This window comes from Symphalangus syndactylus, chromosome 20 (assembly GCF_028878055.3).
Source record: "Symphalangus syndactylus isolate Jambi chromosome 20, NHGRI_mSymSyn1-v2.1_pri, whole genome shotgun sequence".
Taxonomy (NCBI): domain Eukaryota; kingdom Metazoa; phylum Chordata; class Mammalia; order Primates; family Hylobatidae; genus Symphalangus; species Symphalangus syndactylus.
Window position 1 is genome coordinate 40,184,144 of NC_072442.2, and position 27,015 is coordinate 40,211,158.

The 27,015-nt window shown below is 55.1% G+C and overlaps 1 protein-coding gene across 16 annotated transcripts; it reads left to right on the top strand.

The window, feature by feature from the left end:
- Positions 1–28: 28 nt before the first annotated feature.
- STARD3 (StAR related lipid transfer domain containing 3) lies at positions 29–27,014 on the top strand. 16 transcript variants are annotated; one of them, XR_010118112.1, is made up of 17 exons: positions 33–147; positions 15,564–15,607; positions 17,041–17,310; positions 20,562–20,639; positions 21,338–21,415; positions 21,536–21,589; positions 21,968–22,085; positions 22,284–22,382; positions 22,613–22,668; positions 23,022–23,114; positions 23,774–23,836; positions 23,994–24,089; positions 24,375–24,454; positions 24,546–24,650; positions 25,258–25,463; positions 25,817–25,910; positions 26,368–26,387. XR_010118112.1 is itself a non-coding variant. In XM_063628928.1 (16 exons), exons 3-16 carry the CDS (start codon positions 17,092–17,094, stop codon positions 26,999–27,001), a joined length of 1,890 nt encoding a protein of 629 aa, XP_063484998.1. In that variant the 5' UTR covers positions 32–147; positions 15,564–15,607; positions 17,041–17,091; the 3' UTR covers positions 27,002–27,014. The 16 variants fall into 16 exon arrangements, 14 of the variants coding, with proteins under 14 accessions (XP_063484994.1, XP_063484998.1, XP_063484993.1 ...); XR_010118113.1 differs by having other exon boundaries at positions 34–147; positions 25,347–25,463; XM_063628928.1 differs by lacking the exon at positions 25,258–25,463 and having other exon boundaries at positions 32–147; positions 21,338–21,402; positions 22,271–22,382; positions 25,817–25,933; positions 26,368–27,014.
- Position 27,015: the final 1 nt, after the last annotated feature.

Genomic DNA, 27,015 nt, shown 5'->3' on the forward strand with positions numbered 1-27,015 from the left:
CAAGTGCCGCTTCACTCTCGGGGGCGGACTCAGCGGCGGAAGTGGCGCCGCCGGAAGATCTTCTTCCGCTCTGAGGCGCTACTGAGGCCGCGGAGCCGGACTGCGGTTGGGGCGGGAAGAGCCGCGGCCGTGGCTGACATGGAGCAGGTGGGTCCCGGAGCGGTCGCTGGGAGCGGGTGGCGTGCGAGGGCCGTCTTCCGCCGGTCGAATCCGCTTTCCCGCCCGCTGTCCGTGCTGGGTTCCGTCCGATCCTTCCCACACCCGCTGCGTCTCAGGTTCCGCCCCCTTCCTCTGCCTGGCCTCGCGCCGCCCCGCGCGGGTCGGGGTCTCCAGCACTGACTTTTGGCGACCCCGCCTATCCTGGGGAGGCCGGGGAGGGCGTTCGGGATCTCCTTCCAAAGCCTCCGTCTTAACTGAGGGGAGAGGCGAGGGAGAGGTGTCTGGGTGTTATGAGCAGGGGCAGGTATGGGGAGGGGTCGGAATCTGGGATGAGAGGAAAACATCTACGCATTCCGGTAGCTCCGCGTCTCAGTGTCATCCCGTGTCTCCCCACCTTCCTTTCGAAACGGCCGTGAATAACTTCCTCATTGGTATTAAAAGGGCCCTTTAAAGTCTTGAGTTCTTAGAGGTGCATAGTACCATTGACACTCATTCCTAATGACACGTTCCCCCATCCCGCGTTTTTGGCTTAGTCAGTGTCTCCTGGTTTTCTTCGTACCGCTCTGACAGTCGGTCAAAGTCCCGCTTCACGTTTTCCTCTGTCGCCCACCCCTCGCTCTGTACACTGAATCTCAGTGGTCTCATTTTCCCCTACGGCTTCAACTTTACACCAACTAAATACCCAGATCCACGTCTTCAGCGCAGCCCTTCCCTGGAGCTCCACACTTGCCCATCCAGCGGCCGTTGGGACAGCTCTGCTTCACATGGAGCTCACTGGGTCCAAACTCGAACTGGTCTTTTCCGTGCAGATTAATTCTTCCTCTACCCCAACCCAGCCGGAAGTCTGGTAATTACCTTACACTTTCTCCTCTCTTTCAAGTCCCACATCTTAAAAGTGACCTAGTACTGCCAACTTCCTGAACATCCTTCAATCCTGGGCCGGCTCCATCTCTTCTGTTACCACGCTGTTGATGTATTGTCAATTCCCAACAGTCCAGCCCTGGCAGCTTGCAACCAGTCTTTAAACTGTAACTCTTGTGATCCTTTTAGAACACAAGTCTTATGGTGCCAGTTCCTTGCTGATAACCTTTTTCTGGCTTTCTATTGCCTATGTGCTGGACCCCTAGCACAATTTACACAGCTCTCTGTGATCTGACCTAGCAGTCTCCTATGTGCACCCTAAGGTCCAATAATACGGCACTGCAGCATGTGCCATGCCTAACCTTGCTGTTCGTATCTTCATGACTTTGCACACACCAGCCCCCGCTGCTTGGAAACCTCCTTCTCTTGTCTGCTGGGCTACCTTCTACATGTTTTTCAGCGCAGGCAGCGCTGCCTCCGCCTAACCCCCAAGGTTAATTGCTCTTCTGTGTCCTGTAGCACCCTGTCCATAATAGCATAGTAGCTGAGAATACAGACTCCTGGATCAGACTGCCTGGGTTCTGACCTGTTTGATAACCTTGATGAAGTCAGTGCCTCAATTTCCTTACTTGTAAAATGGAGGTAGGAATGTCCCTACTTCATAGAGTTGTGAGGATTGAATGGAATATTGTATGTTTAGGTCTTAAACCACTGCTCGGCACAAGAATGCCCAATAAATTAAAGTGAGTTGCCTGGGTGCAGTGGCTCATGCATGTAATCCTAGTACTTTGGGAGGCAAGGCAGGAGAATCGCTTCAGGCCAGGGGTTTGCAACTAGCCTGGGCAACATAGTGAGACCCCATCGCTACAAAAATTTAAAAAACTAGCTGAGCATGGTGGTATGTGTGGGAGGATCCTTTGAGCCCAGGAATTTGAAGTTACAACGAGATATGGTTGTGCCGCTGCACTCTAGTTTGAGGGACTGAGTGAGATCCTGTTTCTAAAATAAATAAATAAAAAGATAGTTATTACTATTATGTAAGGACAACATAGTTCACTAGTTATGATTTTTAATTTCATAAGTTGCCTGAGGATGGTCGAAATGGCTTACTAGTCATTTGATAGAGCCTGGCTCTTTGTCAATAAATAAAATGCTGGAGTGGAGGACACTGGGGACAGGATCTGGATTTATTGAGTGAAGACTCAAGAGTGAAAAAGGCTCAGACCTGGTCTGCTCAGGAAAACCAGTCTGGAAGTGTGTGCGTGTTACATGGCAAGCATTAAATCTAGAGAAATGTATAGAGCTGGGAACTAGAGGGAGAAAAAGACCAGGGGCGGCTTCTGAGGAGCTGACAGTTAATGGGGCCTATAAAGCGACGGGAGGATTTTATCAAATGGAGGCAGAGGCTGGAGTGGGCTCAGAGATGGGAAAGCTGGGTCCTCTGAACAGAGCTCCAGTAGATGGTGGCTGGGTGAGGGAACAGGGGAGACAGAGCTGAGGAAGACAGAGGCAGCGTCCTCTGCTGAGGCTGGCAATTCCTTTCCTGTATTGGCCATAAGGAAGCATCCCTTGACTTGGGAGCCAGCAGGGACCATGCCTGGGGGCAACTATGCTCCGGAGGCCTAGTACCTGGTGTTTGGGGCCAGGCCCGCTGGGTAGGGCCATTGTGCATGCCTTTGGGCTGGGCCTTCTTTGGAGCTCTTTTGCCTCCCTGTAATGCCCACCCTCCTTGCCTCCAGCTGATAGATGCTGACTCTTCAAGGCCAGGGTCATATGGCCCTTCCTCCCCGTGGCTTTTTTGACTTCACTCATTGCAGCCTGGGTCAGATGATCCCTTCTCTGGGAGCCCACGGTCCCTTTTTTTTTTTTTTTGAGACGGAGTCTCGCTCTGTCGCCCAGGCTGGAGTGCAGTGGCGCAGTCTCGGCTCACTGCAAGCTCCGCCTCCCAGGTTAACGCCATTCTCCTGCCTCAGCCTCTCCGAGTAGTTGGGACTACAGGCGCCCGCCACCACGCCTGACTAATTTTTTGTATTTTTAGTAGAGATGGGGTTTCACCGTGGTCTCGATCTCCTGACATCATGATCCGCCTGCCTCGGCCTCCCAAAGTGCTGGGATTACAAGCGTGAGCCACCGCGCCCGGCCAAGCCCACAGTCCTTTGTTCATTCCTCCCTGAAAGCGCTGATCACAGCGTGGTATTATTTATCTGCCAGTCTTCCTCACCAGACCCAGAGTCCCTGATGGACCAGAACAGGGTCCTGTGGCCCCAGGACTTGCACTGTGTTCAGTATGCTGTAGGCCCGTGGAACCTGTGTGTTGCATTAAGTTGAGCTCTCACACAGCTAGACTTGTTAAGGGAGAGCAGTGTGGGGGAGATCAAAAATCCGGCACATCGGGCAGCTTCTGCCTGTTCCACTGAGTGCGAGAGCCTGTTGGCTCCACTTTACAGTTGAGGAAGCTGAAGTTCAAGGGAGGTAAGGGCAAGATCACTCAGCAGGGATTTAAAGAGCTGTCTCCTGACTCCAGGTCTGCATGTCTCCCAGAAACTGCATTGGGGTTCCAGCCTCCAAGGGGGCAGGTGCCACATCAGTGGGACAAAAGATAAGTGTCCCTTTTTCTGGCTGAGGAGAGGCTAATCCTGGCTTTGTCCAGGCAGGGTTGGTGCCTGGAGGATCCTGTGCTGAAACCGGCTCCCCCCCGCCACCTCCCCTTGTCCCTTGCCCTATGGGGGCCTTTTCTTGAGAGGGCTGAGATCTCTCCTGGAAGATGACTGGCCGCTTCCAGACTAACCTTGGGAACTCGACCTCATTGGTTTACGTAGCAGCACGAAGAGGGCAGGTGGGGCCTGATTCACTGGTCCTGAGTGGGTCAGGGGTCATGGAATCACAGAACTGGGGGCATCCCTAATGATTCACAGGGTCTGGCACAAGGGGGAAAGGAGGGCAAGTAGATCTCAGTGTGTTAGGGTCTTCCTGTACACTGCACCCGCAGAGCCTCCCCGGCTGGGGGGAGGAGTGTGTGGTGGTGGTGAGTCTTGTTTCTATTTGGCTTAACTCTTCCCCTTCCGCTTCCTCAGAAGGAAAGGAGAAACGGAGCCAGGCTTTGTCTTTGGGTCTTATTTGTCATTGTAGCTGTGTCCTCCTCTCCCTACACTCCCACTTCTCCAGGGGATTTCCCAAACTCTCTGGAGGGCTACAGTAGGGCCAGTCAGCCAACCGTCCCGAGGCTGATGGCATGGGCCAGTAACCCTGAATGTGCCATCCTGCCAGGCACAGTGGTGCATGCCTGTAGGCTCAACTACTTGGGAACCTACTCCCAAGTTTTTGACTCCAGGATTGATGTCCAACCCCAAACCCACACCCTTTCTCCTGTTCCAGGGTGGACATTACAGATCCACGGACTAGCTAACTTACTAGACATGTACCGTGGCCAGGCACTGTGGCTGTGACTTGGACCTCAAGGGCTTAGGACAGATGGCCTCGAAACATCTAGCTGTGATAAGGGAAATGCTGACCCAGAGTTACTTGGGAGGCTGAGGCAGGATTGCTTGAGCCCAGGAGTTTGAGACCACAGTGTCCTATGGTCGCGCCTGTGAATAGCCACTACACTCCAGTCTGGCAACATAGTGAGACCTGTCTCTTAAAAAAAAAAAGTGTCATTCTGGGTCAGCCCCCTGAAGCCAGGGTCTACCCTTCCATTCAGCAGTACTGCTGGGACTCTCAGTTTGGGCAAAGTGCTATGCCGGACCTGCCTGGCCAGGGCCCTGCCTCTAACACTGTCCCCATGGGTAATAGTAGTAATAGCTGCTATTAATTAAGCACAGACACTGTGCATGTGTTATTTCTAATCCCTTCAAGCTCTATGAAGTAGGTACTATATTCTCCCCACTTTACAGAAAAGGAGACTGAAGTTCAGAGAAACCCAGTGATTTGGTCAAGGGCACACAATCTAATAAGGAATGGCCTTAGGTTTTTGCCTCCAGGACTGGTGTCCAACCCCAAACCCACACCCTTTCCCCTGTTCCAGGGTGGACATTATGGATCCACAGGCTAACTTACTAGACATGTATCATGGCCAGGCACTGTGACTGTGACTTGGACCTCAAGGGCTTAAGACAGATGGCCTCGAGACATCTAGCTGTGATAAGGGAAGTGCTGACTCAGAGTTCTGAAAGGTCAGGGGAGTCTGGAGGGTGAGGAGAAGCTCTGCCCAGGAGGTGACATTTGAACTAGTCTCTGAAGCGCCAGAGTTCTCCCCAAAGGAAGGAGTCATTCAAGAATGAGGAAACAGGGAGCCCAGGCGATGGGCTGTGGTGTGTCCTGGGAGCAGCCAATGATCAGCAGAGTAGAGGCAGCGAGTGTTGACCCCCATAGCAAAAGAAGAGTGCTGGGGTCTGGAGTCCTCCCTCCTCCTTAACCCTCCCCTGTTATCAAAGACTCAAGGTTAACTCACCTTGAGTCTTCTCCCTACAAGTCAGGCTCAGAGAGGGGAGCAGATACCCTGCCTGAGGGCCCCCAGGAAACCAGTTCCTCTTGCCTTCTTGTGGAGGGAGTGCCTGGGCTCTGGGCAGGGAAGACCCCCGCAGAGGGTGGAGTCCAGCTCCAGGAGAGGCAGCCTGGGCAGGGAGGGGCTGCTCTCCTGGCTGGGCGTGAGTGTCCATGTGCACTTGTGCATGTGCTGCTGTAGGGAAGCGTGTAAATGGCCGTTCAGTGCATTTCCTGGAAACCCACTCTGAGCCTGGTACAGTTCTGGCACTGGGCATGCAGCAGGGAGCAAAGCACAGGAAGTCCTTACTCTCATGGAGTTTGCATGCCAGTGGGAGACGATGGGCAGTAAACACAGACCAGTGAATGTATCGTATGTCAGGGGTGACAAGTGCTGTGAAGAAAAATACAGCAGGGTAAGGGATGGAGGGTGGGGGCTAAATAGGAGTTCAGGAATGGTCTCTCCAAAGGCACATTTGCATAGGGACCTCATTGGAATGAGACAGCAAGTCATGCAAAGACCTGGGGAGGAGCTCCCAACAGAGCAGCAGGTGCAAGGGCCCTGGGGTAGGAGCATGCTTGATGTGTCCGCGGACAGCGAGGGACCAGTATGGCTGGAGTAGAGGGCTCGAGGGGAAGAGGAAAGGGGAAGAGGAGGACTTGTAGGCTAGGGTGGGGACTTACGCCTTTATTCTGGGGAAGCCATTGGAGGTTGGGGCACTGGGGAGATGTGATCTGGCTTTTAACAGGATCCCTGTGGCTGCTGTGTTGAGAACAGCCTGAAGGGGTGAGGACAAGGAAGAGTGGCAGGTAGAGGTGATGGCCTGGACAGGGTGACATAGTGGTAGGTGAGCAGTGGGCAGATACTGGCCAGATTTTGCAGGAAGAGACAACAGGATTTGCTCATGGTTTGGATGTGGAAGGGAGGTGTGACCAGGTGAATGCTAAGCCCAAAGAGGGCCTCTTGACACACTGTCCCCCAGCTAGCAAGGACTCTTGCAGGCAGCAACATTTGTACTTAGAAGGTCCCAGCCTGGCACGGGGGAAGGTCATGTTTCTCTGGGGTAGGCTCCACTCTGCCTCTTCCTGGCTGGGGGACTGTGGGCAGCTCTCCTTCCCATGAGTCATCACTACAGCTTCTGGGAAGGGGTGTGATGCATTAAGGAGATGGTGTCTGCAGGGTGCCATCGCAGGCCATGGCCAGCTGGATCTGTGTCTTCTGCACCGGCCCATCTGGATGCAGTGCAGCCTGTCTGGTCTGTTATCCTGCGTTCCCCTAACCAGCACCCTCCTGGGCCAGTCAGCAGCAGGACACAGACCAAGGCCAACCTCCTCTACACCCAGGGCCTCTGCCTTCTACACTCTGTGGAGTCTCCATTAACTTGGCGTTGACAGGGCTGCTTGACTCAAAACAACCCCAGCCCTGGCCTGAAGCCATCTCACCAGTCAGTCAGAGCTCAAGACTCTCTTTCTCTGGGGAAGAGCAGGAAAGTAATCCCAGCTAACCCTCATGCAGCCACCACTCTGTGTCAGAATCTCTTCTAGGCCATTGCATTGAATAAGTCATTTAATCCATATAAACCTGCAAGGGGTAGGTGATATTGTTAACCCCATTTTACAGGGGAGGAAACTGAGGCATGGTGAGGTTAAGTGACTAGCAAGGTGGAAATCTGAGGTTTGACCCATCTCCTGGCGTGGAGTCCAGTTCTCTTAGCTTCACTGATCCTTCCTGATTTGTACTGAGTTAGGGACCCCCTGGAAAGCCCCCATGAGCAGGGGGTGCTGGTGCTAGCATTTCCTGTGGATTATGGGAGGGGGTTGCGTGGAGGACCTGTGTCTACTGTTCCTCTAGCATCTGGGGGATTTGGAGAACCCACTCTGCCCAGAGATGTGAGTCATCTTTGGATATAGATGAGACTTGTTCCCCCTCCCCCTGAATCCCAGGGCACAGCTCTGTGGAATAAGCTCTAGCTGGAACTCGTAAAGTTTGGCCCAGCCCTCCCTGGGAGGCTAGGAGGTGGGGAAGGGCCGGGAGACTTGAAGTGGTGATGGTAGTTCATGTCTATGTGGTTAGACGTTAACCAGTTACTCTGTGGTGCCAGGCACTGTCCTAGGCACGCTATAGTTATCATTCTCTCCTTTGGTGCCTCAGACAGCCCAGGGTCAAGACAGGTAGCCTCAGTTTACAGATGCAGCAGTGGAGGCTTGCACAATGAGTAGGTGGCTTTGTTCAAATCACAGACCTAGGCCAGGTATAAAAGCCTAAGTGTGGTGTAATTCCAGCACTTTGGGAGGCTGAGGTGGGGAGATTGCTTGAGTCTGAGAGTTTGAGACCAGCCTGGGCAACATAGTGAGACCCTGTCTCTACAAAAAAAAAAAAAAAAGAAGAAGAAGAAAAGAAAAATTAGTCAGGCATGGTGGCGTCTGCCTGTAGTCCCAGCTACTCAGGAGACTGAGGTGGGAAGATCACTTGAGCCGGGGAGTGTTTGAGGCTGCAATGAGCTGTAATCACACCACCGCACTCCAGCATGGGCGACAGAGCTAGACCCTGTCTCAAAAAAAAAAAAAAAAATCTCAGACTTGCCTTGGCTAGGAAACGCCTACTGAGAGCTGCCGTTGGTCAGCCTGGCTTTGGAGCTGCCTGCCTGAAGAAAGGTGGCTGGAGCTTCTGGCCTGGGGTATGACGAAGGGCTAGCAAGGAACCCCCGTCTGTGGTTCTGCAGCCTGAGATTTGTGGAAATTCAAAATTGGGGGTGGGTGAGTGGGAGGCGGCTTAGCCATCCTTCTGTCTCCTCTTCTGTCTGCGTGAAGGGGCAGCCGATGCTGCTCCCTGGGTGGGAGCTTGCAATTGCAGAGGGGTCGGTCTCAAGAGGACAGAGTAGAGATCAGCCCCTGCACTCCCCTAAGAGCCTCTGTCAGGAGCCAGGACAGTCCTCTACTTCCTGCCCCTCCCCCAACCTGGAATTCACCTCTGCCTGCAGCTGGAATTCACCTCTGCCTGCAGCTGGAATTCACCTCTGCCTGCAGCTGGAATAACCTGGCCTTTCTATAGATGAAGGAACCAGGCTAGAGGGTTAGGGAGCTTGCTCTGAGCCACACAGCAGGTGAATTGTAGAGTTCAGATTTGAACCCTTTTAGGGTGATTTTTATTACATGTCACTATAGTGTATTTAACCTCCCCTGCTCAAAATTTCCCTCTTACTTGAAAGGTTTTTGTTTTGTTTTGTTTTTTTGAGACAGAGTCTCGCTGTGTCACCCGGGCGGAAGTGCAATGGTGTGATCTCGGCTCATTGCAACCTCCGCTTCCCGGGTTCAAATGATTCTCCTGCCTCAGCCTCCCAAGTAGCTGGGATTACAGGCACGCACCACCATGCCTGGCTAATTTTTTTGTATGCTTAGTAGAGACGAAGTTTCACCATGTTGGCCAGGCTGGCCTCAAACTCCTGACCTCAAGTGATCCTCCCACCTCAGCCTTCCAAAGGGCTGAGCCACCGCTTCTAGCCCCGTCTTACCCGAAAAGTCTTGCCAGCTACTTAGTCTGTTTCAACCACCACTGACCAAGCACTAACCATAGCCCCTCCTGACACCTACCTCAACACCCAGCCCTGTGACATAGGGATTCTTGCCTTTTTTTTTTTTTTTCTTGAGATGGAGTCTCACTGTCACCCAGACTGGAGTGCAGTGGCGGGATCTTGGCTCACTGCAACCTCCGCCCCTCAGGTTCAATCAATCCTCCCACCTCAGCCTCCCAAGTAGTTGGGACCACAGGTGCACGCCACCACACCCGACTATTTTTTGTATTTTTAGTAGAGACAGGGTTTTGCCATGTTGGCCAGGCTGGTCTCAAACTCCTGACCTCAGGTGATCACCTGCCTCAGCCTCCCAAAGTGCTGAGATTATAGGCGTGAGCCACCGTGTCTGGCTTCTTGCCTTTTCTTGTCATGGTAAAATATACATAACATAAAACTTACCATTTTAACCTTTTGTTTGTTGTTTTTTGTTTTGTTTTGAGACAGGGTTTCCCTCTGTCACCCAGGCTTGAGTGCAGTGGCACATTCTCAGCCCACTGCAACCTCCACTTCCCCGGCTCAAGTGATCCTTCCTCCTCAGGCTCCTGAGTAGCTGGGACTGCAGGTGTGAGCTACCACGCCTGGCGAATTTTTGTATTTTTTGTAGAGACAGGGCTTTGCTGTGTTGCCCAGACTGTTCTTGAACTCCTGAACTCAAGCAGTGCTTCCTCCTTGGCCTCCCAAAGTGCTGGGATTACAGGCCTGAGCTACCACACCCAGCCTATTGTTGCCTGTTTTAATGCAGCTGAAGAAACTGAGTCTCAGAAGGGTTATGGCTTGCCCCAGATTACACAGCTAAGAAGGGGACAGTCTGAGATTTGAACCGTGACCTTAGAGTCCATTCCTTTTTCCATGATACCAGCCACCTCCTGTTTGCCCTGAGTCCAGCACACCACCCAAAATCCTATTACGAGTGGTGCTGGTACTATTGTATCCTGGGGTAAGGAAGAGAAGGCCTGGGAAGGCGTTGTGGGGGCCTGTGCCCACCCCTTCCCTTTGCGTCACGAATCATCCGCTGTGCCCTGGCACCTGACTTTCCCCCCTCCCCACCCGCTTCCCCCTCTAACCCAGGATGGTAAAACCTCCACTTTTGCCGGGCGCGATGGCTCACGCCTATAATCCCAGCACTTTGGGAAGCTGAGGCGGGCGGATCACGAGGTCAAGAGATCGAGACCATCCTGGCCAACATGGTGAAACCCCATCCCTACTAAAAATACGTAAATTAGCCGGGCTTGGTGGTGGGCACCTGTACTCCCAGCTACTCGGGAGGCTGAGGCAGGAGAATCGCTTGCACCTGGGAGGCGGAGGTTGCAGTGACCCGAGATAGCGCCACTGCACTCTAGCCTGGTGACAGAGCGAGACTCCGTCTCAAAAAATGTAAAAAAAAACAACGCTCCACTTTCCCCCCTACCTCCCACTCTCACTCCCTCCCCAAGCAGTTCAGCTTCCGCAGACACTCGGCTGTCAAGTCTGCAGCCATCCCAGGCAGACTCTTTCACACCACACGTGCTGTTCCCCTCCTGACACCCTGAAGGTGCTTGGGAGAGGCCAGTGACAGCAACCAGTGGGCTCTTTTGGCAGTAGGTGGGGTGCTGCTCCCAGGGGGCTGGGCTGTCTCCGAATTGTCCATTCCTGCCTCCCCCTCATCAGGAGGGTGGGTGTGGTGGGTGGGGGCTGGCGATAGCTGTGATGCCTCCAGGGCTAGGCAGCCTACAGTCAGTCAGAGAATGAGCACTTTGGGGACTGCACAGGGCAGTTCCGCACCACGGTGGGTTTTCATCACTTAGACTGGCAGGTGGTCTGATGGAGCTCAAAGGCCTTTCAAAGTCATCTGAGTGAGCCCCATTTTCAAATCCTAGCCAATGAGGCCTCACTCAGGGTGATGCTGGAGTTTGAGGAAAGGCTGACAGGTGGGATTCAGTAGCTGCTTTTACCCATAGCAGTCTGGTTTTTATCTGTTTTATATATTGAGGTTCCAAGTAAGGTATTACTATTTTAAATGTTTCTCTTGCTTTGCAAAGGAGGTGGTTTGTAGCCGGGTGCGGTGGCTCATGCCTGTAATCCCAGTACTTTGGGAGGCTGAAGTGGGAGGATCGCTTAAGCCCAGGAGTTCAAGACCAGCCTGGGCAACATAGACCTCGTCTCTACCAAAAATTTAAAAATTAGCTGAGCATGGCCGGGTGCGGTGGCTCACACCTGTAATCCCAGCACTTTGGGAGGCTGAGGCGGGCGGATCACAAGGTCAGGAAATCATGCCGGGCGCGGTGGCTCACGCTTGTAATCCCAGCACTTTGGGAGGCCGAGGCGGGCGGATCACGAGGTCAGGAGATCGAGACCACAGTGAAACCCCGTCTCTACTAAAAATACAAAAAATTAGCCAGGCGTGGTGGTGGGCGCCTGTAGTCCCAGCTACTCGGAGGCTGAGGCAGGAGAATGGCGTGAACCCGGGAGGCGGAGCTTGCAGTGAGCCGAGATTGCGCCACTGCACTCCAGCCCGGGCGACAGAGCGAGACTCTGTCTCAAAAAAAAAAAAAAAAAAAAAAAAGTCAGGAAATCGAGACCATCCTGGCTAACATGGTGAAACCCTGTCTCTACTAAAAATACAAAAAATTAGCCGAGCGTGGTGGTGGGCGCCTGTAGTCCCAGCTGCTCAGGTGGCTGAGGCAGGAGAATCGCTTGAACCCAGGAGGCGGAGCTTGCAGTGAGCCTAGATCGTGCCACTGCACTCCAGCCTGGGCGACAGAGCGAGACTCCAGCTCAAAAAAAAATTAGTAAAAAATAAATAAATAAAAATTAGCGGAGCATAATGGCATGTGCCTGTGGTCCCCGTTACTCGGGAGGCTGAGGCAGGAGGATCACTTGAGCCCAGGAGGTCAAAGCTACAGTGAGCCATGTTCATGCCTCTGGACTCCAGCCTGGATGACAGAGTGAGATTCTCTCTTTTAAAAAAGGCGGAGGGAGATGATTGAAAAAAACCACTGACTTTCCCCCAGATAAACAGAGGCTTGGTGAGAAGGACTTGCCCAGAGTTACGCGGAATTAGTGGTTGCCCAGAGACTGGGGTACAGGTTCCTTAACTCTGGGCCAGTGCTCTGCCTGCTGTACAGGCTGTCATTTGGACTTTGAGCTGCTTTCGGTGGGAGGGTGATATCAAACCCCCTTTCTTTGACTCTTGGCCAACTGTCCCCGCCCCTGCCTTTGAGCCCCCGTGCTTGGCTCCCACACTCCCTGGCATCTTCAACTCTCCCGGGCTCCCGCAACACCTCTGCTCTAGCCCCATCTGTGTCTCTCGCTTCGACAGGGACGTCTGGGCATGTGAGTGTCAGTGTGGTTGCCACTCCAAGTGCGTCTCACACCCAAGCTGCTGCCATCCAAGTCCTGTCCCCAGGGAGAGAGAAAGTCAGAGGGAAAGACAGACAGACACAGAAGTAGACTGGAGTAGGCGAGCGACAGCACCTGGAAGTGAGGCAAGGACCAAGGAGGGAGGGAGGGAGGAGAGAGGCAGCTAGAGAAGAGAAGAGAGAGAGAAATGTGGAGAAAGTGGGAGAGATTGTTGGGAGTGGAGAGAAAGACTCATAAATGGGAGATAGATTGAGAGGAAGACCCAGATGGGGAAAAATAAAGACAGACATGGATGACGATATGTTCTGTGGGCTGTGGGGAAACAGGCATTCTTGTACATTGCTAGTGGGAGTGCAAACTGCAAAGGGAACTTGGCAATACCTCACAAAACCATGTGCAATTTGACCCAGCAATACCACTTCTAGGAATCTGTCTTGAAGATATATTTCCAACAACAGGAATATGTATATATATATGCTCAAGGTTATTCATTGCAGCATTTCTGGAATTACAAATCTAAGTGCTCATTCATGGGAGACTGAATAAACTACGGTTTGTCTATAAAATGGAGTACCAAGCATCTATCAAAGAACAAGAAAGACAATGTAAAACTGACATGGAGTGCTCACCAGGATATACTGTTTAGTGAAAAAATAACAAGCAAGGGCGCATCTGTAGTAAGCTACTGTCCATGTAAGAAAGAAAGGATATAAGAAATATAAGGCTGAGCGCGGTGGCTCACGCCTGTAATCCCAGCACTTTGGGAGGCCAAGGCGGGCAGATCACCTGAGGTTGGGAGTTCAAGACCAGCCTGGCCAACATGGTGAAACCCCATCTCTACTAAAAATACAAAGTTAGCTGGACACGGTGGCGTGCGCCTGTAATCCAGGCTACTCGGGAGGCTGAGGCAGGAGAATCGCTTGAACCCGGGAGGTGGAGGTTGCAGTGAGCCGGGATCGCGCCACTGCACTCCAGCCTGGGCCACAGAGTGAGACTCCGTCTTAAAAAAAAAAAAAAAAAAAAAGAAAGAAATATATACAAAGAAAGCATATTCCTTTGTACAAAAGAAATATAAAAAGGATAAAGCAGACACTAAAGCCATAAGTTACTGCTCACACGTGTAATCCCAGCACTTTGGGAGACCAAGAAGGGAGGATTGCTTTAGCCCAGGACTTCAAGAACACCCCATCTCTTAAAAAAAAAGGTTACTGTTAGGGGTTGAATTGTGTCCCCCCCAAAAAGGATACGTTGGAGTCCTAACCACCTGTACCTCAGAATGTGATCTTATTTGGAACCGGGGTCATTGCTGATGTGATCTGTCAAGGTGAGGTCATACTGGAGGAGGGTGGGCCCAGTATGACTGGTGTCCGTATCAGGAGATGGCGGTGTGAAGATGGACACATGGGAAGAGCACCATGTGACAACGAAGACCGGTTGGCGTGTGTGGCTACAAGCCGAGTCACACCAGATTGCTCGCACACCGTCAGGAGCCAGGAAGAGGCAAGGAAGGGGTCAGAGGGAGCACGGCCCTCCCAATACCTTTCTCAGATTTCCAGCCTCCTGAACTGTGAGATGATAAATGTCCATCATTTCAAACAAACAAACCTAAAATGACAGACATGGGAGAGGGAGAGGGAGACAGGTAAAAAGATACTTACAAAGGAAATACAGGCCAGGCGCAGTGACTCACGCCTGTAATCCCAACACCGGGGGAAGCCAAAACGGGAGGATCCTTGAGCCAGGGAGTTTGAGACCAGCCTGGGTAACACAGTGAGACCCTTGTCTCTAAAAAAAAATAAAATGAATTAGCCTGGCGTGGTGGCGGGCGCCTGTGGTCTCAGCTACTTGGGAGGCTGAGGCGGGAGGATCACTTGAGCTCAGGAGTTGAAGGCTGCAGTGAGCCATGATCATGCCACTGCACTCCCGCCTGGTTGACAGAGCAAGACCCTGCCTCTAAAAAAACAAAACCCCACACAGATGGAAAGTTACTTTGTGAAACAGATACAAAAGATGAGGAGAGATGGAGAGAATGAGGAAGGGAGACAGGTCTGGCTGCAAACAAAAGGGCCGTCAGAGGCAGGGAAATGTCACCTGCCCTGGAGCTGTGGCCTGTCACCATGAGGGATGCGCTGAGCATGCAGTCTGGCACAGATCTGGCTGATGGATGTTGGGGGTCCCATTGCCAGCAGCCTGTCACATCCCCTCCCCATCGCCTCTTTCGAGAGCTGAGCCCAGCTTTTCCGTAGCACTGTGGAGATGAACCTGTCATGGGGCTCAGAGTGTGGTGTTGGGAGTAGCCTTGGCCTGGTGCCTCTGCCGCGCCTGCCCTCAGACGCTGCTGCGAACAGTCAGTTCCTGTTCGTGGGGGCTTGCACAGGGGCAGAGGGATGGACGAGCTGGCTTGCCCAGAACCTCCTGCCAGCCACAAACTGAGCTGCACTTGCTTTGGACGTGGTAGACTGAGGGGCCCAGGAAGGTAGTCCACATAGCGAAAGTGTGGCGGGACACGTCAGGAGGGGAGAGTGGTTAGATCTTGCTTTCCCAAGATCAGGGACAAACACCTAGAGCATCCCTTCCTCTAGCCCCTAAACCGCTCCCTGGTGCTAGAATGTGGGGAGACTCAGGGAGCCTCTTGGTCAAGTCCCAGAAGTTCAGGCCCCACCAAGCTGGTGAGTTTTTGCCTCCCCGGATCAGCTCTTCTCTCTTTTTTTTTTTTTTTTTTTTTTGAGATGGAGTCTCACTCTGTCGCCCAGGCCGGAATGCAGCGGCGTGATCTCGGCTCACTGCAAGCTTCGCCTCCTGGGTTCATGCCATGCTCCTGCCTCAGCCTCTTGAATAGCTGGGACTACAGGCACCGGTCACCATGCCTGGCTAATTTTTTATTTTGTATTTTTAGTAGAGACGGGGTTTCACCATGTTAGCCAGGATGGTCTCGATCTCCTGACCTCTTGATTCTCCCACCTCCGCCTCCCAAAGTGCTGGGATCACAGGCGTGAGCCACCACGCCTGGCTTCCTCTCTTTCAGTGGGACCTTTCCTTCTCACCCAAGGGACAGGGCCTCTTAGAGCCCAGCACATGGGTGGGGCAGAGACCTTTAGGCCTGGGGGCTACATGGCAGGGAGGGAGTGCCAGAGTTCCTTTTGTCTTTAGGGTTCCTGAGAGCCCGATGCTGGCACAGGATGGTAAGGGATTGGGTAAGTCCATTCACCTCTCTGGGCCTTGGTTGTCGTATCTGTAAAAGAAGAGGAACCGTCCCTGCCCTGAGTGGACGTGAACGTGGTTGTGGATCTGTGGGCATGGGACGGGGGGGGCAGTAGAGCACTGGGCTGGCCTCCAGAGTGGCTACTTCCTGCTCTCTTTAGGGTTTGCCCTGTTCTTGTCTGCTGTATAGCATGGAGCTGAGGGCCAGGAGACCCACTGAGCATTCATTTATTCAACAATCAATTACAAAGCACCTATTGCATGCCAGGCATTGTGCTGGGCACCAGGGAGACAGCAGTGACCATGTCAGATAAAGCCCATGAGGCCGTGGAGTTTACAGTCTAGTGAGAGAAGGGTAAACAGTGAAATAAAACAATAAAGATCATTTCAGATAGTGACCCAGCTCACTGAAGAAAGGAAGGCAGCCTAGTATCATGTTACACTGTGAGTTGGAGCAGGAGGGTGGGAGGCTCTCTGAGGAGAGGACTTTTGAGCTGCCTGTTGAAAGGTCTGTGGGAGAACATCTAGGCATGGGGAGAGCCGGATCCAAGGTCCCAAGGCAGGACAGGGCAGCTATATTGAGGGATGTAAAAGAGGGCCAGAGTGGCGGTGGCAGCAAGACAAGGAGAAGGGCTGGGCAGAGGCCACCCTGTAGGCCTGGACTGAGAGGGCCTGGTGAGGAGGAGACTGTTAGCCTGAGAAGGGTGGGGAACCCTGGGAGGACATTGGAACGCATTCTGTAGGCCGGCTATGTGAAGAGCAGGAGGGTGAGAGAGGCAGCCTGGAGGCCCACCCGTGAGCAGCAGATTTCCGTGGTCCAGGCAGAGATGGTGGTGATTGGACCTGGGCAGGACAAGGGGTGGTGGAGCTGAGAGGGACCAAGATGCCTGCTCTCCATAGCTCCAAGCACACAGACACTGCTCTAGGAAGGCCCTCCCAGTTGCCATGGATTAGGGGGTGGGAGGGGAAGACTGGCTGCTGGGAGGGAATGTGGCTTTGTGCTTGGAAAACAAAGAACAGAGCTTGGGGCCCTCTTCTCCTGGGGGTGGTGGCAGGCCCAGAGGCTGTTGACAGGACCAGAGGCTGGAGCTCAGGGCTGGGCCTGACAGGAGCAGGCTGCGGCCCCAGGGATCCAGGAGTGGGTAGGTGCCCACGCAGAGGGACCCCAGAGCCCTCCGGGGTGAACCCTGTGGCTGCTGGGCTTGGGGCAAGGAGCACCAGGAAGGAGGACAGATAATTAGCGGAATGCTTAACCCTGCAGCCTGGGAGCCAGGCTGGTGGAGGACATTTGGGCAACAGTGCTCTGGGCCGTGGGCTTGGGACCCAGCGTGGAGACAAATGCGTTTGGGAGCCAATGGCGGCCCTGGGGGCTGTGTGGGAGGGACAGGAGGAGGTTGGCAGGACCCTGCCTCTGCCTCGCCCCCAGCCCTGCCGCTGAGGCCCCGCCCTCCCCGCCCTGAGGTGGGGGCCCACCAGGATGAGCAAGCTGCCCTGGGAGCTGACTCGAGACTTGGAGCGCAGCCTGCCCGCCGTGGCCTCCCTGGGCTCCTCGCTGTCCCACAGCCAGAGCCTCTCCTCGCACCTCCTTCCGCCGCCTGAGAAGCGAAGGGCCATCTCTGATGTCCGCCGCACCTTCTGTCTCTTCGTCACCTTCGACCTGCTGTTCATCTCCCTGCTCTGGATCATTGAACTGAATGTGAGTGGGGGCGAGGTGGGGGCACAGGCCATGTTGCAGGCCACCTGGGCCTCAGTTTGTTCATCTGCCACATGGGAGGGCTGCCTCTCCCCTGGGGTTGGTTAGCTGGGTAAAATGAAGACTGGGAGGAACAACAGGGGTTCTCATATCCTGAATGAAGGAATGTGGAGGGGTTCGGAGGGGTTGCGTCATTTGGCCAAGGTCCCTCTGCACGCATGTGTGTGAAGGCGACGGCCTTGAACCCACCCTCCAGCTGAGTTCATGCTCTTGGCCTCTGCCCCATACTGCCCCCTAGTGGAGGCTCCCAAGAGAGGAGGAGGGGGAGACCCAACTCTGGCGGAGCTGTTGAAACCTTTGTCTTCTTTCTGCCTGCCACTGCCCTCTGGCTGCAGTTGGTTCAGTCATTCGTTTGTTTGATCACTCATTCATTCATTCGTTCATTCATTCAGCAAACATTTTTTGAGTCTCTGCTGTGTCCTAGGCACTGTGTTAAAACCAGACACTAGCCAGGTGTGGTGGTGCACACCTGTTGTCCCAGCCGTTAGGGAGTCTGAGGTGGGAGGATCGCTTGAGTCCAAAAGTCTGAGGCTGCAGTGAGCCATGATTGCACCACTGCATTCCAGCCTGGGTGACAGAGTGAGACCCTGACTTAAATAAATAAGTAAATAAAAGCAGAGGGCACAGTGGGAAGCAAAACAGGAAAAACTCCCAGTTCCCAGTGGCTCTAATGAGATGCTGCTGGGCAGCCTGGAGACCAGAGCTGCTCCACCCACACCCCACGCAGTGCTTGGCCCACCCTCAGGAACACAGTCTAGTTGGCAGTGGCCTGATCTGGTCTCCGGGCAGGGCCAAGCCCACAGAAGCAGGAGCCCTGGAAGCAGGGCACCCCAGGCTCAGTTCTGTCCCAGCTCCTCCTCGGCGTTGACCCGATGACCTCAGCGAGGGACTCAGCCCCTCGAGTCCTCCCCTCGTTTTCCTTTTGCAGCATGGGCTCCCCATCAGAGTTCTAGATGGCAAGGGCCCTTCCTCCAGGTCTCAAGTTTATGTGACAAGAAAACGATGTCTTGTTAGTACAGGTGATGAGCTCGGAGAAGGGGCCAGCTCGGGGCAAAGAGATTAAGTTTGATTCTGGGCATGTTGAACTGGAGGGAGAGACAGGGCTCTGAGGGTGACTGTCGATTGCGCACCAGAGATGAGCTGGCACCTTCAGTGAGCTGGAGCCACGGCCATGGATGGCCCTAGGGGCCATCTTACCCATTAAAAAGCTGTGGCCCAGCAGGCTCAGGGCCTTCTGCAGAGCTTCTGAGGTCTTAGGCAGACTTCCTTTTCAAGGTCCCATCCAACATCAAAGCAAACACTAAAATTTACCTGTATCCTTCACTGAATACATGTTTCCTTACCCAAGAAGAGCTGAAAAGATTTTGATAATTTTTCTTTTGTTTTGTTTTGAGACAGGGTCTCGCTCTGTTGGCCAGGCCAGAGTGCAGTGGTGTGATCATAGCTCACTGTAGCCTCCAACTCCTAGGTTCAAGGGTTCCTCCTGCCTCAGCCTCCCCAGTAGCTGGGACCACAGGTGCACCACCACGTCTGGCTATTTTTTTTTTTTGTCTGGTAGAGATGGAGTCTCACTATGTTGCCCAGGCTGGTCTCAAACTCCTGGGCTCAAGTGATCCTCCCATCTCGGCCCCTCACAGGGCTGGGATTAGAGGCATGAGCCACTGTGCCTGGCCTCTGTAATTGTGCTTTTGAAGTTATTTGACTGTGTTGGCTGCGATTGCTCTGTAGTCCTCATGCGTACCTGGGAATTCTTGCAAAGTGAGAAGATCTAACTTACTAATTGTTTTCAGATGTCATGAAACATTTCAGAATCCTGCACTGAACAATTAGTAGAGTCCGCATGATGTTTCCCTTGGCAGACATTTAATTAAAATTGTATTGATTTTCAGTCTTGTAGTTTTATTTTTGTATTTGGGAGCATATATTTTTAGTTCGCTGACAGACTGTGTCTGTGTTGCCCAGTGGTTACAAGGATTCAGTAGGGTTGTGCTGAGCAGGGGGTTTGGAGCCAGAGAGTGGCAAAGCAGGGGCTGAGACTTGGCTCTCCCGAGTCCTGATCAGTCAGCACCGGTGGGTGCCCAGGCTGGAAAGAAGAGGAAGGAGGACAGAGCTCTGAGGCCCATTGACTGAGGGTGGAAGGGGCTGCAGAGCCCAGGGCAGAGTCTGAGGGGCGAGAGGAGTGCTGGGTGGTGTAGGTTGGGTGGGATGGGGTGGGTAGGTGGCAGGCCTGGGGGCCTCACCAGCAGCCGGAGGAGAGGTGGCATCAGATTTCGTGGAGCTGGGGTGGGCTTCAGGAAGAGGCACATGGTGGGGCTGTGTGCTCAGTGCGGGAGCATCTGTATCTTTAAAAAGCCCCCCCAGATTTGGCTGCCCTGCTGGAGAGCCGAAGCCCCAGTCTAGGCGGTTGTGAGGGGTCTTCCTCTCCAGGGTTCCTGGGCTCCATCGCCCAGAGTCCCTATGTCCTCCCTTCTCCAGCCTAGGCCTGTCATCCCCGTCCTTCCGAGAAGTCAGGCCACAGTCTGGCCTGGTGTTCATCCAGTTCCCTCAGACCTCTGGACACTGGAGTCAGGGCCAAGGCCTCAGGGGTCCTGGTGAAAATGTCTGGCGGGCTGGGGTAGGGACAGGGGCAAGGACACATCCACTCCATCTCCACTTCACCCACTCCATCTCCACTTCACCCTCTCCAGCAGCGCGATGGATTTTGCCCATTAAGCATAAACCTAATCAATTGATTTGCCACCTGAGGCTCCGTCTGACACCACTGCCCACCCCCACCCCCTATCAGCCCAGATGAATTATGGCTGGGAAGATGGAGCACCGCAGTGCTGGGAGGGAGATGGGATTCTGTCAGAGGTGGGCTTCCGGTGCCCTTCTGCTGGCCCTGTGTAGGGCGCATTGCCTCCCCTGCACAGCCTGGAAGCCTCCAAGCCTGCCCCTTCCTGGGCAGGGTGCTGGAAGCTAGCCCTGCCCATCGGGGTGGCCTGGATCCTTAGAGAAGTGGTATTGGTGCCTGAGGTCTCTGGCCTTGGGCTGAGCTCCCTTGGTGCTTCCAGGGCCCCCTGGGTGGTGGCTTAGCACCAACAGCCTCCCCTCCAGGTTCCTCCGTCCCCTACCTCTTGCCCCTTCCGGGAGGTGAGGGGCAGCCCCAGGCCCTTTCTTCTACCTGCAGAGCTCTTCCTGTCTCCCTCTCACAGACCAACACAGGCATCCGTAAGAACTTGGAGCAGGAGATCATCCAGTACAACTTTAAAACTTCCTTCTTCGACATCTTCGTGAGTGGCCTTGGGAGATCCTGGGGACCCCGGAGGCAGAGAGGGAGCAAGGAAATGACTTCCGCTGGGTTCTGTTTCTGCAGCATATAGCCAGTCTGATCAGAGACTCGGCTCCCATCCTTCAGGAGCCATCAGTCGTTTAAACCTTTACTCCACAAGGCTGGGCGCAGTGGCTCACGCCTGTAATCCTAGCACTTTGGGAGGCTGAGATGGGTGGATCACTTGAGGTTAGGAGTTCGAAACCAGCTTGGCCATCATGGTGAAACCCCGTCTCTACTAAAAATACAAAAAATTAGCTGGGCATGGTGGTGCGTGCCCATAATCCCAGCTACTCGGGAGGCTGAGGCAAGAGAATCACTTGAACCTGGGAGGCGGAGGTTGCAGTGAGCCAAGATCGTGCCACCGCACTCCAGCCTGGGCGACAGAGCAAGACTCTATCTCAAAAAAAAAAAAAAAAAAAAAAAAACCTTTGCTCCACAAAGCCCCCTTCAGAGAGCCCCAGGCGGGAGAGGGAAGGTAAGACCCCTGTCCAAGGTTACATCCAAATTGTCCCAGAGAAATGCTAACTCAGTCATTGTCCCCTGAGGTGTGCGTGCCCATAGGAAGGGAACGGGGGGCAGGACCAGAGGGGAGGCCAGCCTGCAGCAGGGTGGGGGGCAGTAGCTTCCTGTGACTGCCTGGCTCCCATCCCCCACCAGGTCCTGGCCTTCTTCCGCTTCTCTGGACTGCTCCTGGGCTATGCCGTGCTGCGGCTCCGGCACTGGTGGGTGATTGCGGTAAGATGCCACTTTCCTGGCAGCTTCTGGGCCTTGGCAGGGTTGGTGGAAGGGATGGGATGGAGGAGAACTCACTTCCCAGCCTCTGCCTTCCCCTTCCTCCCTCCCTCCCCTGGGCAGGTCACGACGCTGGTGTCCAGTGCATTCCTTATTGTCAAGGTCATCCTCTCTGAGGTCAGTGGCTCAGGGTCTGGCCGGTCTGGTGGGCATCAGACCTGAGTGGTATGCTTCTAGAGAGGAGCATTTCTCTAATTTGGGGTGTCTGCCCCTGTTGTCCGGGTTAGAGGGAGAGAGAATCCTGTCCTTTGGTATCTCTAAGGAATCATCCTTCACCTGCTTCCCTGACTTAGCCCCCTGCAGCGACAGGAATCAGAAAGTTCCTTCTCCAGCCTAACCCCAGTTTATCCTGCTGCAGACTTGAGAGGGTTCCCAAGCAGCTGCTACCAGGAATGGGGTGTATGCCAGTTTGGCTGGCTAGAGTTGGTAGCCGCAGGAGGGGGCTCTGGGTTTGGGGTGACCCCTGCCATGGAGCTCAGCCCCCTCCCTTCGCAGCTGCTCAGCAAAGGGGCATTTGGCTACCTGCTCCCCATCGTCTCCTTTGTCCTCGCCTGGTTGGAGACCTGGTTCCTTGACTTCAAAGTCCTACCCCAGGAAGCCGAAGAGGAGCGATGTGAGTGCTCGCGGGTAGGGGGGTGCAGCGAGGGTTACCCCAGCCCCAAGAGAGGGGAGTTGTGGGCATGAGAGTCAGTCTGAAGCATCTCGCCACCTCTGAGCAGCCTCCAGTAGCCTGAGGGGGAGCTTGGGTGGGGGTACCCCAGGCTGCTAGGATGTAACTGTCCTCGGTCTGGGACGGAGTCTGCTCCTCCAGGGTATCTTGCCGCCCAGGCTGCTGTTGCCCGTGGACCCCTGCTGTTCTCCGGTGCTCTGTCCGAGGGACAATTCTATTCACCCCCAGAATCCTTTGCAGGTGAGGGCTGGTGTGTGGGGTAACTGCTTTCAGGGAGGGGCCTTGTGAGGAATGGGGTAGGCTGGGTCTGTTCTTTCTATTCCTTCTATCAGGCTCCCTGGGGAAAGCCAGCAACCCTCTCCCACACACTTTTATCCCCCACATCCTTGCACTCACATACCCGAACCCCACTACCTCCCCACACTCTCTCCCCACCCCTTGCCATTGTCATCTGTGCCTGTTTTCTGCAGGGTCTGACAATGAATCAGATGAAGAAGTTGCTGGGAAGAAAAGTTTCTCTGCTCAGGTATTTGCCTGCCTACCCCTAACCCCTGCCCTTGGAATGGGTGCCTGGAGGAGGGCCGATGCGGGGGTCAGCCGGGATGGGCAGGGGTTTCCCAGTAGAGGCTGAACCTTGGGCAGTGCCCATCCGAGTGTCTGCCCCACCACCAGTCCGGCCCCCCGGTCTGCCTCATGCCTGGGCGCACAGGAGGAGCAGCCACAAGCCTGCAGGGCCCAGGGAGACCAGCCCAGATCCCACATGTGGCTGGGCCAGGCCCCTCTGGGAAGCATGTGGTATGTCTAGAGAGAGAACAGGCCACGAACATGGTAGGCTGCAGGCCCCAGGCTGACCCCTCCCTGCCTCCTGCTTCCGTCCAGGAGCGGGAGTACATCCGCCAGGGGAAGGAGGCCACAGCAGTGGTGGACCAGATCTTGGCCCAGGAAGAGAACTGGAAGTTTGAGAAGAATAATGTAAGAAGCCCTCTCCCACCTGACCTTCCCATGCGTGTTAGGAGTTTCTGTTCTCTTTTTCTGAGGCCTGAGGAAGAAACCCAAAGATTACATGCGTTGGAGCCATATTCCTGCCCCAAGAGAGGGAGCTGGGCCCTCGGGTTGGCAGGAGGCTGGGCTGGATTGGACGTTTCCCCCACACCCCTCGACCCCCCTTCCCACACCCCCCTGTTGTTACTTCCTTGCTGTTCTGCCCCCTTGGCTCCAGGCTTTGAAGGGGAAGCCAGGCTTCTGCTCTGCATCCGTTGTTTTGTTTCATGATCAAAACAACATTATCTACAAAGATCATAGAGAGCTTGGAAAACAGAGGGAAACATGCCCCAGTCCCTCTCTCTGGCCAGTTCTTGTGGCAGCCCCATTGGCCTGGAGACATGGTTTTTTTGTGGTTGCAGCCACAGCTGTCCCCCCATCTTTTAACTCAGCATCAAAAGCCTCTCTCTCGCCAGTGCCATAGGTTTGTTAGAGCTGCTGTTTTGTAACAGCTGCTCAGGTATCCCCAAACTCCTGGAGTTTTCCACCCTGAGCTGTTAAAAACCTGCCCTGCCTGTCACCCATTTCTGTGCCACCAGCCCACCCCCTGCCTCCACTCTCCTCCCTGCCACCTTCTGTCCCTGCCACAGGAATATGGGGACACCGTGTACACCATCGAAGTTCCCTTTCATGGCAAGACGTTTATCCTGAAGGTGAGTGAGGGGAGCGGGTGTCCTGGAGCCCCAGACAGCACAGGAGGCTCCAGGAAGGGGCCGAGGGGCCCTCTGGTGGGTGCCCCCCACCAAGAGGGAAGGGTTGGTCTGCCCGAGCCCATCTGGCACCTCCCAGCCCTCTGCCGCCCTGTCCCAGACCTTCCTGCCCTGCCCTGCGGAGCTCGTGTACCAGGAGGTGATCCTGCAGCCCGAGAGGATGGTGCTGTGGAACAAAACAGTGACTGCCTGCCAGGTGAGCCCAGCCTGGCTGCCTCTTAAGGCACAGATGGGGGCACAGCCACTCCCCAGTGGGATCACTGAAGCACTCAGCGCCTCAGCTGCCCCATCTGTACAGTGGGTGTGATGGTAACAGTGCCTGCTCGAGAGGGTCGGGAGGAGGGCAGGAGGAGTGCTCGTCAGGCGCTGCCCAGGGCCTGCGGATGGCAATAGCAGTTAGTTAGTAAAGGGGCCTGCGGTGTTCCCATCCCTGGGGTTTTCCTGGGGCGACCTGTTCCGAGTCTCCATTGATGGCCCTCAGATCCTGCAGCGAGTGGAAGACAACACCCTCATCTCCTATGACGTGTCTGCAGGGGCTGCGGGCGGCGTGGTCTCCCCAAGGTGAGTCCCTGCCGGGCCCCCTCCTCTCAGGCAGGTCTTCTGCACTTTGGCCTTGGGTCATTGTCCCCTGAACTAACCCTCCCTCCCCCAGGGACTTCGTGAATGTCCGGCGCATTGAGCGGCGCAGGGACCGATACTTGTCATCAGGGATCGCCACCATACACAGTGCCAAGCCCCCGACGCACAAATATGTCCGGTGAGCCTCACTTTGCCTGGGGTCACCCCTGCCAGCCCCTCCCCTGGGAGCATTGAGCAGTGCAGAGTACAGCGTGTACAGCTGGGCACTTCCCCTGCTGAGGCTGCGTTCCTCTTCCCTGTCCCGCTGGGCTCTGCTCCTCCCGGCCACTAATCCTGCTAATCTTGCTGCTCTGTCTGTGGAGGTGGGGGGTGGTGGACAGCTGGAACCAAGCCACCAAGGCTGGACAGGACGTGCGGCAGTGGCTGGCTGGGGTAGACCATGGATGGCGACCCGTGCAGGGAAGGGGCCTGAGAGCCATGTGCTGACTCCGGGCTGATTGACCTGAGCAGGAGGCTCTATGCTCTGGGTTTCATCTTCCTGCCTAAGGAGACTCGGGTCCCCTTTCGTCCCCCTCACCCTGTCCTCACTCCCTCATCTTTCTCTGGAGTGGCTCAGGAGTCCCCCAAAGATAAAGGGATTATGGCCTTCCCGCATCTGTGCCTGGGCTTCTGGAGTCTTCCCTTTTGTCCAGTCAGGCTGTGGTGCTGCCGGTGGCCCCCTCCCATAGACCCCACTCTTCCCCGTCCCCTCCTGGGTTCTGGCAGGAGCACTGTTCTTTGAATAGGATGCCAGGCTCTGCTTTGGGCATTGGACAGACTTGCTGGGTGCAGGGAAGCTCACTTCCTCTCTGGATGCCAACTTCCTTATCTGCAGAATGGGCTTAGGCGTGCTCAGTGGAGCTGAGGGAGAATGAAATGGTGACGGGATGTGAACTGTGCCTCCCAGGCTTAGCCTTCTCCTGAGCAGGTGTCCCCTCCTGAAGGGGAAGGGGTAAGAAGCACCAGCCCAGCCTACTCTGCCGTAGCAGGGCTGACCTAGAATCTCTGGACAGAGTGGATGAGGGCTGGGAAGGTGGTGAGCTCTCTGTCCCTGGGGGTGTGCAAGCACCAACAGGCTGTTGTAGGAGGATTCAAGCATCACAGAGTGGGTGGGGGTGGAGGGCCGATTCTGCAGCCCGTGGGACACCTGTGCTAAGCCTTGTTCAGACAGGGTAGCTCTGCCTTTCTGCTTCCAGCCCAGTCCCAGCTGGGCCAAGAATGGAGTGTGAGTGGTGGGGACTGCGGCGGGGGGTGTCAGGGCCTCACTCTGTTCCAAAGCCCCCCCAGTGACGCCTCTTTCCATAGGGGAGAGAATGGCCCTGGGGGCTTCATCGTGCTCAAGTCGGCCAGTAACCCCCGTGTCTGCACCTTTGTCTGGATTCTTAATACAGATCTCAAGGTGGGGTGCTGGGGGGCTGCCAGGTGGGTTCCGTGGAGTGGAGGGGACCCTGCTGCTGACTTGATTGCTGCATGACCTTGGGGGCTCTCTGCCATGCCTGGGCCTCCCCTTTGTCAGCCTCCTTTCTTACTTGAAAATTTGGGTCAGGGTCCAGATGGTCTCTTAGCCCTGGGTTGCTGCAGGGCATGTGCCCCTCCTTCTTACCTCTGAGTCCTGAGGCCCTGAGTAAGGGTGGCTGGCGGCCAGCCCAGCCCCACCCTGGTCTGTTTGTGTGGCTGGTGCCAAGAGCCAGGCCCAGCATGTTCTTCCTGCCAGGGGTGAGTGGGAGAGGGCGGCCCAGGCTGGATTCCAGAGCTGCACCTGCATTCTGGCCCAGAGCCCCCCTGCTGGTGCCAGCTGCAAGGGGAGACCCTGCTGAGGGCAGGCCATCAAGTGACTTCTGCCTGCCTTCCCCCAGGGCCGCCTGCCCCGGTACCTCATCCACCAGAGCCTCGCAGCCACCATGTTTGAATTTGCCTTTCACCTGCGACAGCGCATCAGCGAGCTGGGGGTCCAGGCGTGACTGTGCCCCCTCCCACCCTGCAGGCCAGGGTCCTGTCGCCACCACTTCCAGAGCCAGAAAGGGTGCCAGCTGGGCTTGCGCTGCCCACATAGGACCTGGCCCCAGGCTGTCACCCTCCACCGAGCCACGCAGTGCCTGGAGTAGACTGTCTGAGCAGGCTGTGGGGTGGAGCACTGGACTCCGGGGCCTGCTGATGTTTACATGGCGCCCTGCCTCCTGGAGGAGCAGATTGCTGTCCCCCACCTTGCCAGGGCAGGGTCTGGGCTGGGCACCTGACTTGGCTGGGGAGGCCCAGGGCCCTGGGCAGGGCAGGGCAGCCTGTCACCCATGTGAAGATGAAGGGGCTCTTCATCTGCCTGCGCTGTCATCGGTTTTTTTAGGATTATTGAAAGAGTCTGGGACCCTTGTTGGGGGGTGGGTGGCAGGTGGGGGTGGGCTGCTGGCCATGAATCTCTGCCTCTCCCAGGCTGTCCCCTCCTCCCGGGGCCTCCTGGGGGACCTTTGTAATTTAAGCCAATTAAAAACATGAACTAAAAAAAAAAT

Coding starts and splice junctions, on each gene's coding strand:
- STARD3 (XM_063628924.1), top strand. CDS start 17,092: ATGAGCAAGCTGCCCTGGGAGCTGACTCGAGACTTGGAGCGCAGCCTG. Junction 22,669..23,021: donor AGAAAAGTTTCTCTGCTCAG/GTATTTGCCTGC, acceptor GCTTCCGTCCAG/GAGCGGGAGTACATCCGCCA. Junction 24,455..24,545: donor GGCGGCGTGGTCTCCCCAAG/GTGAGTCCCTGC, acceptor TCCCTCCCCCAG/GGACTTCGTGAATGTCCGGC.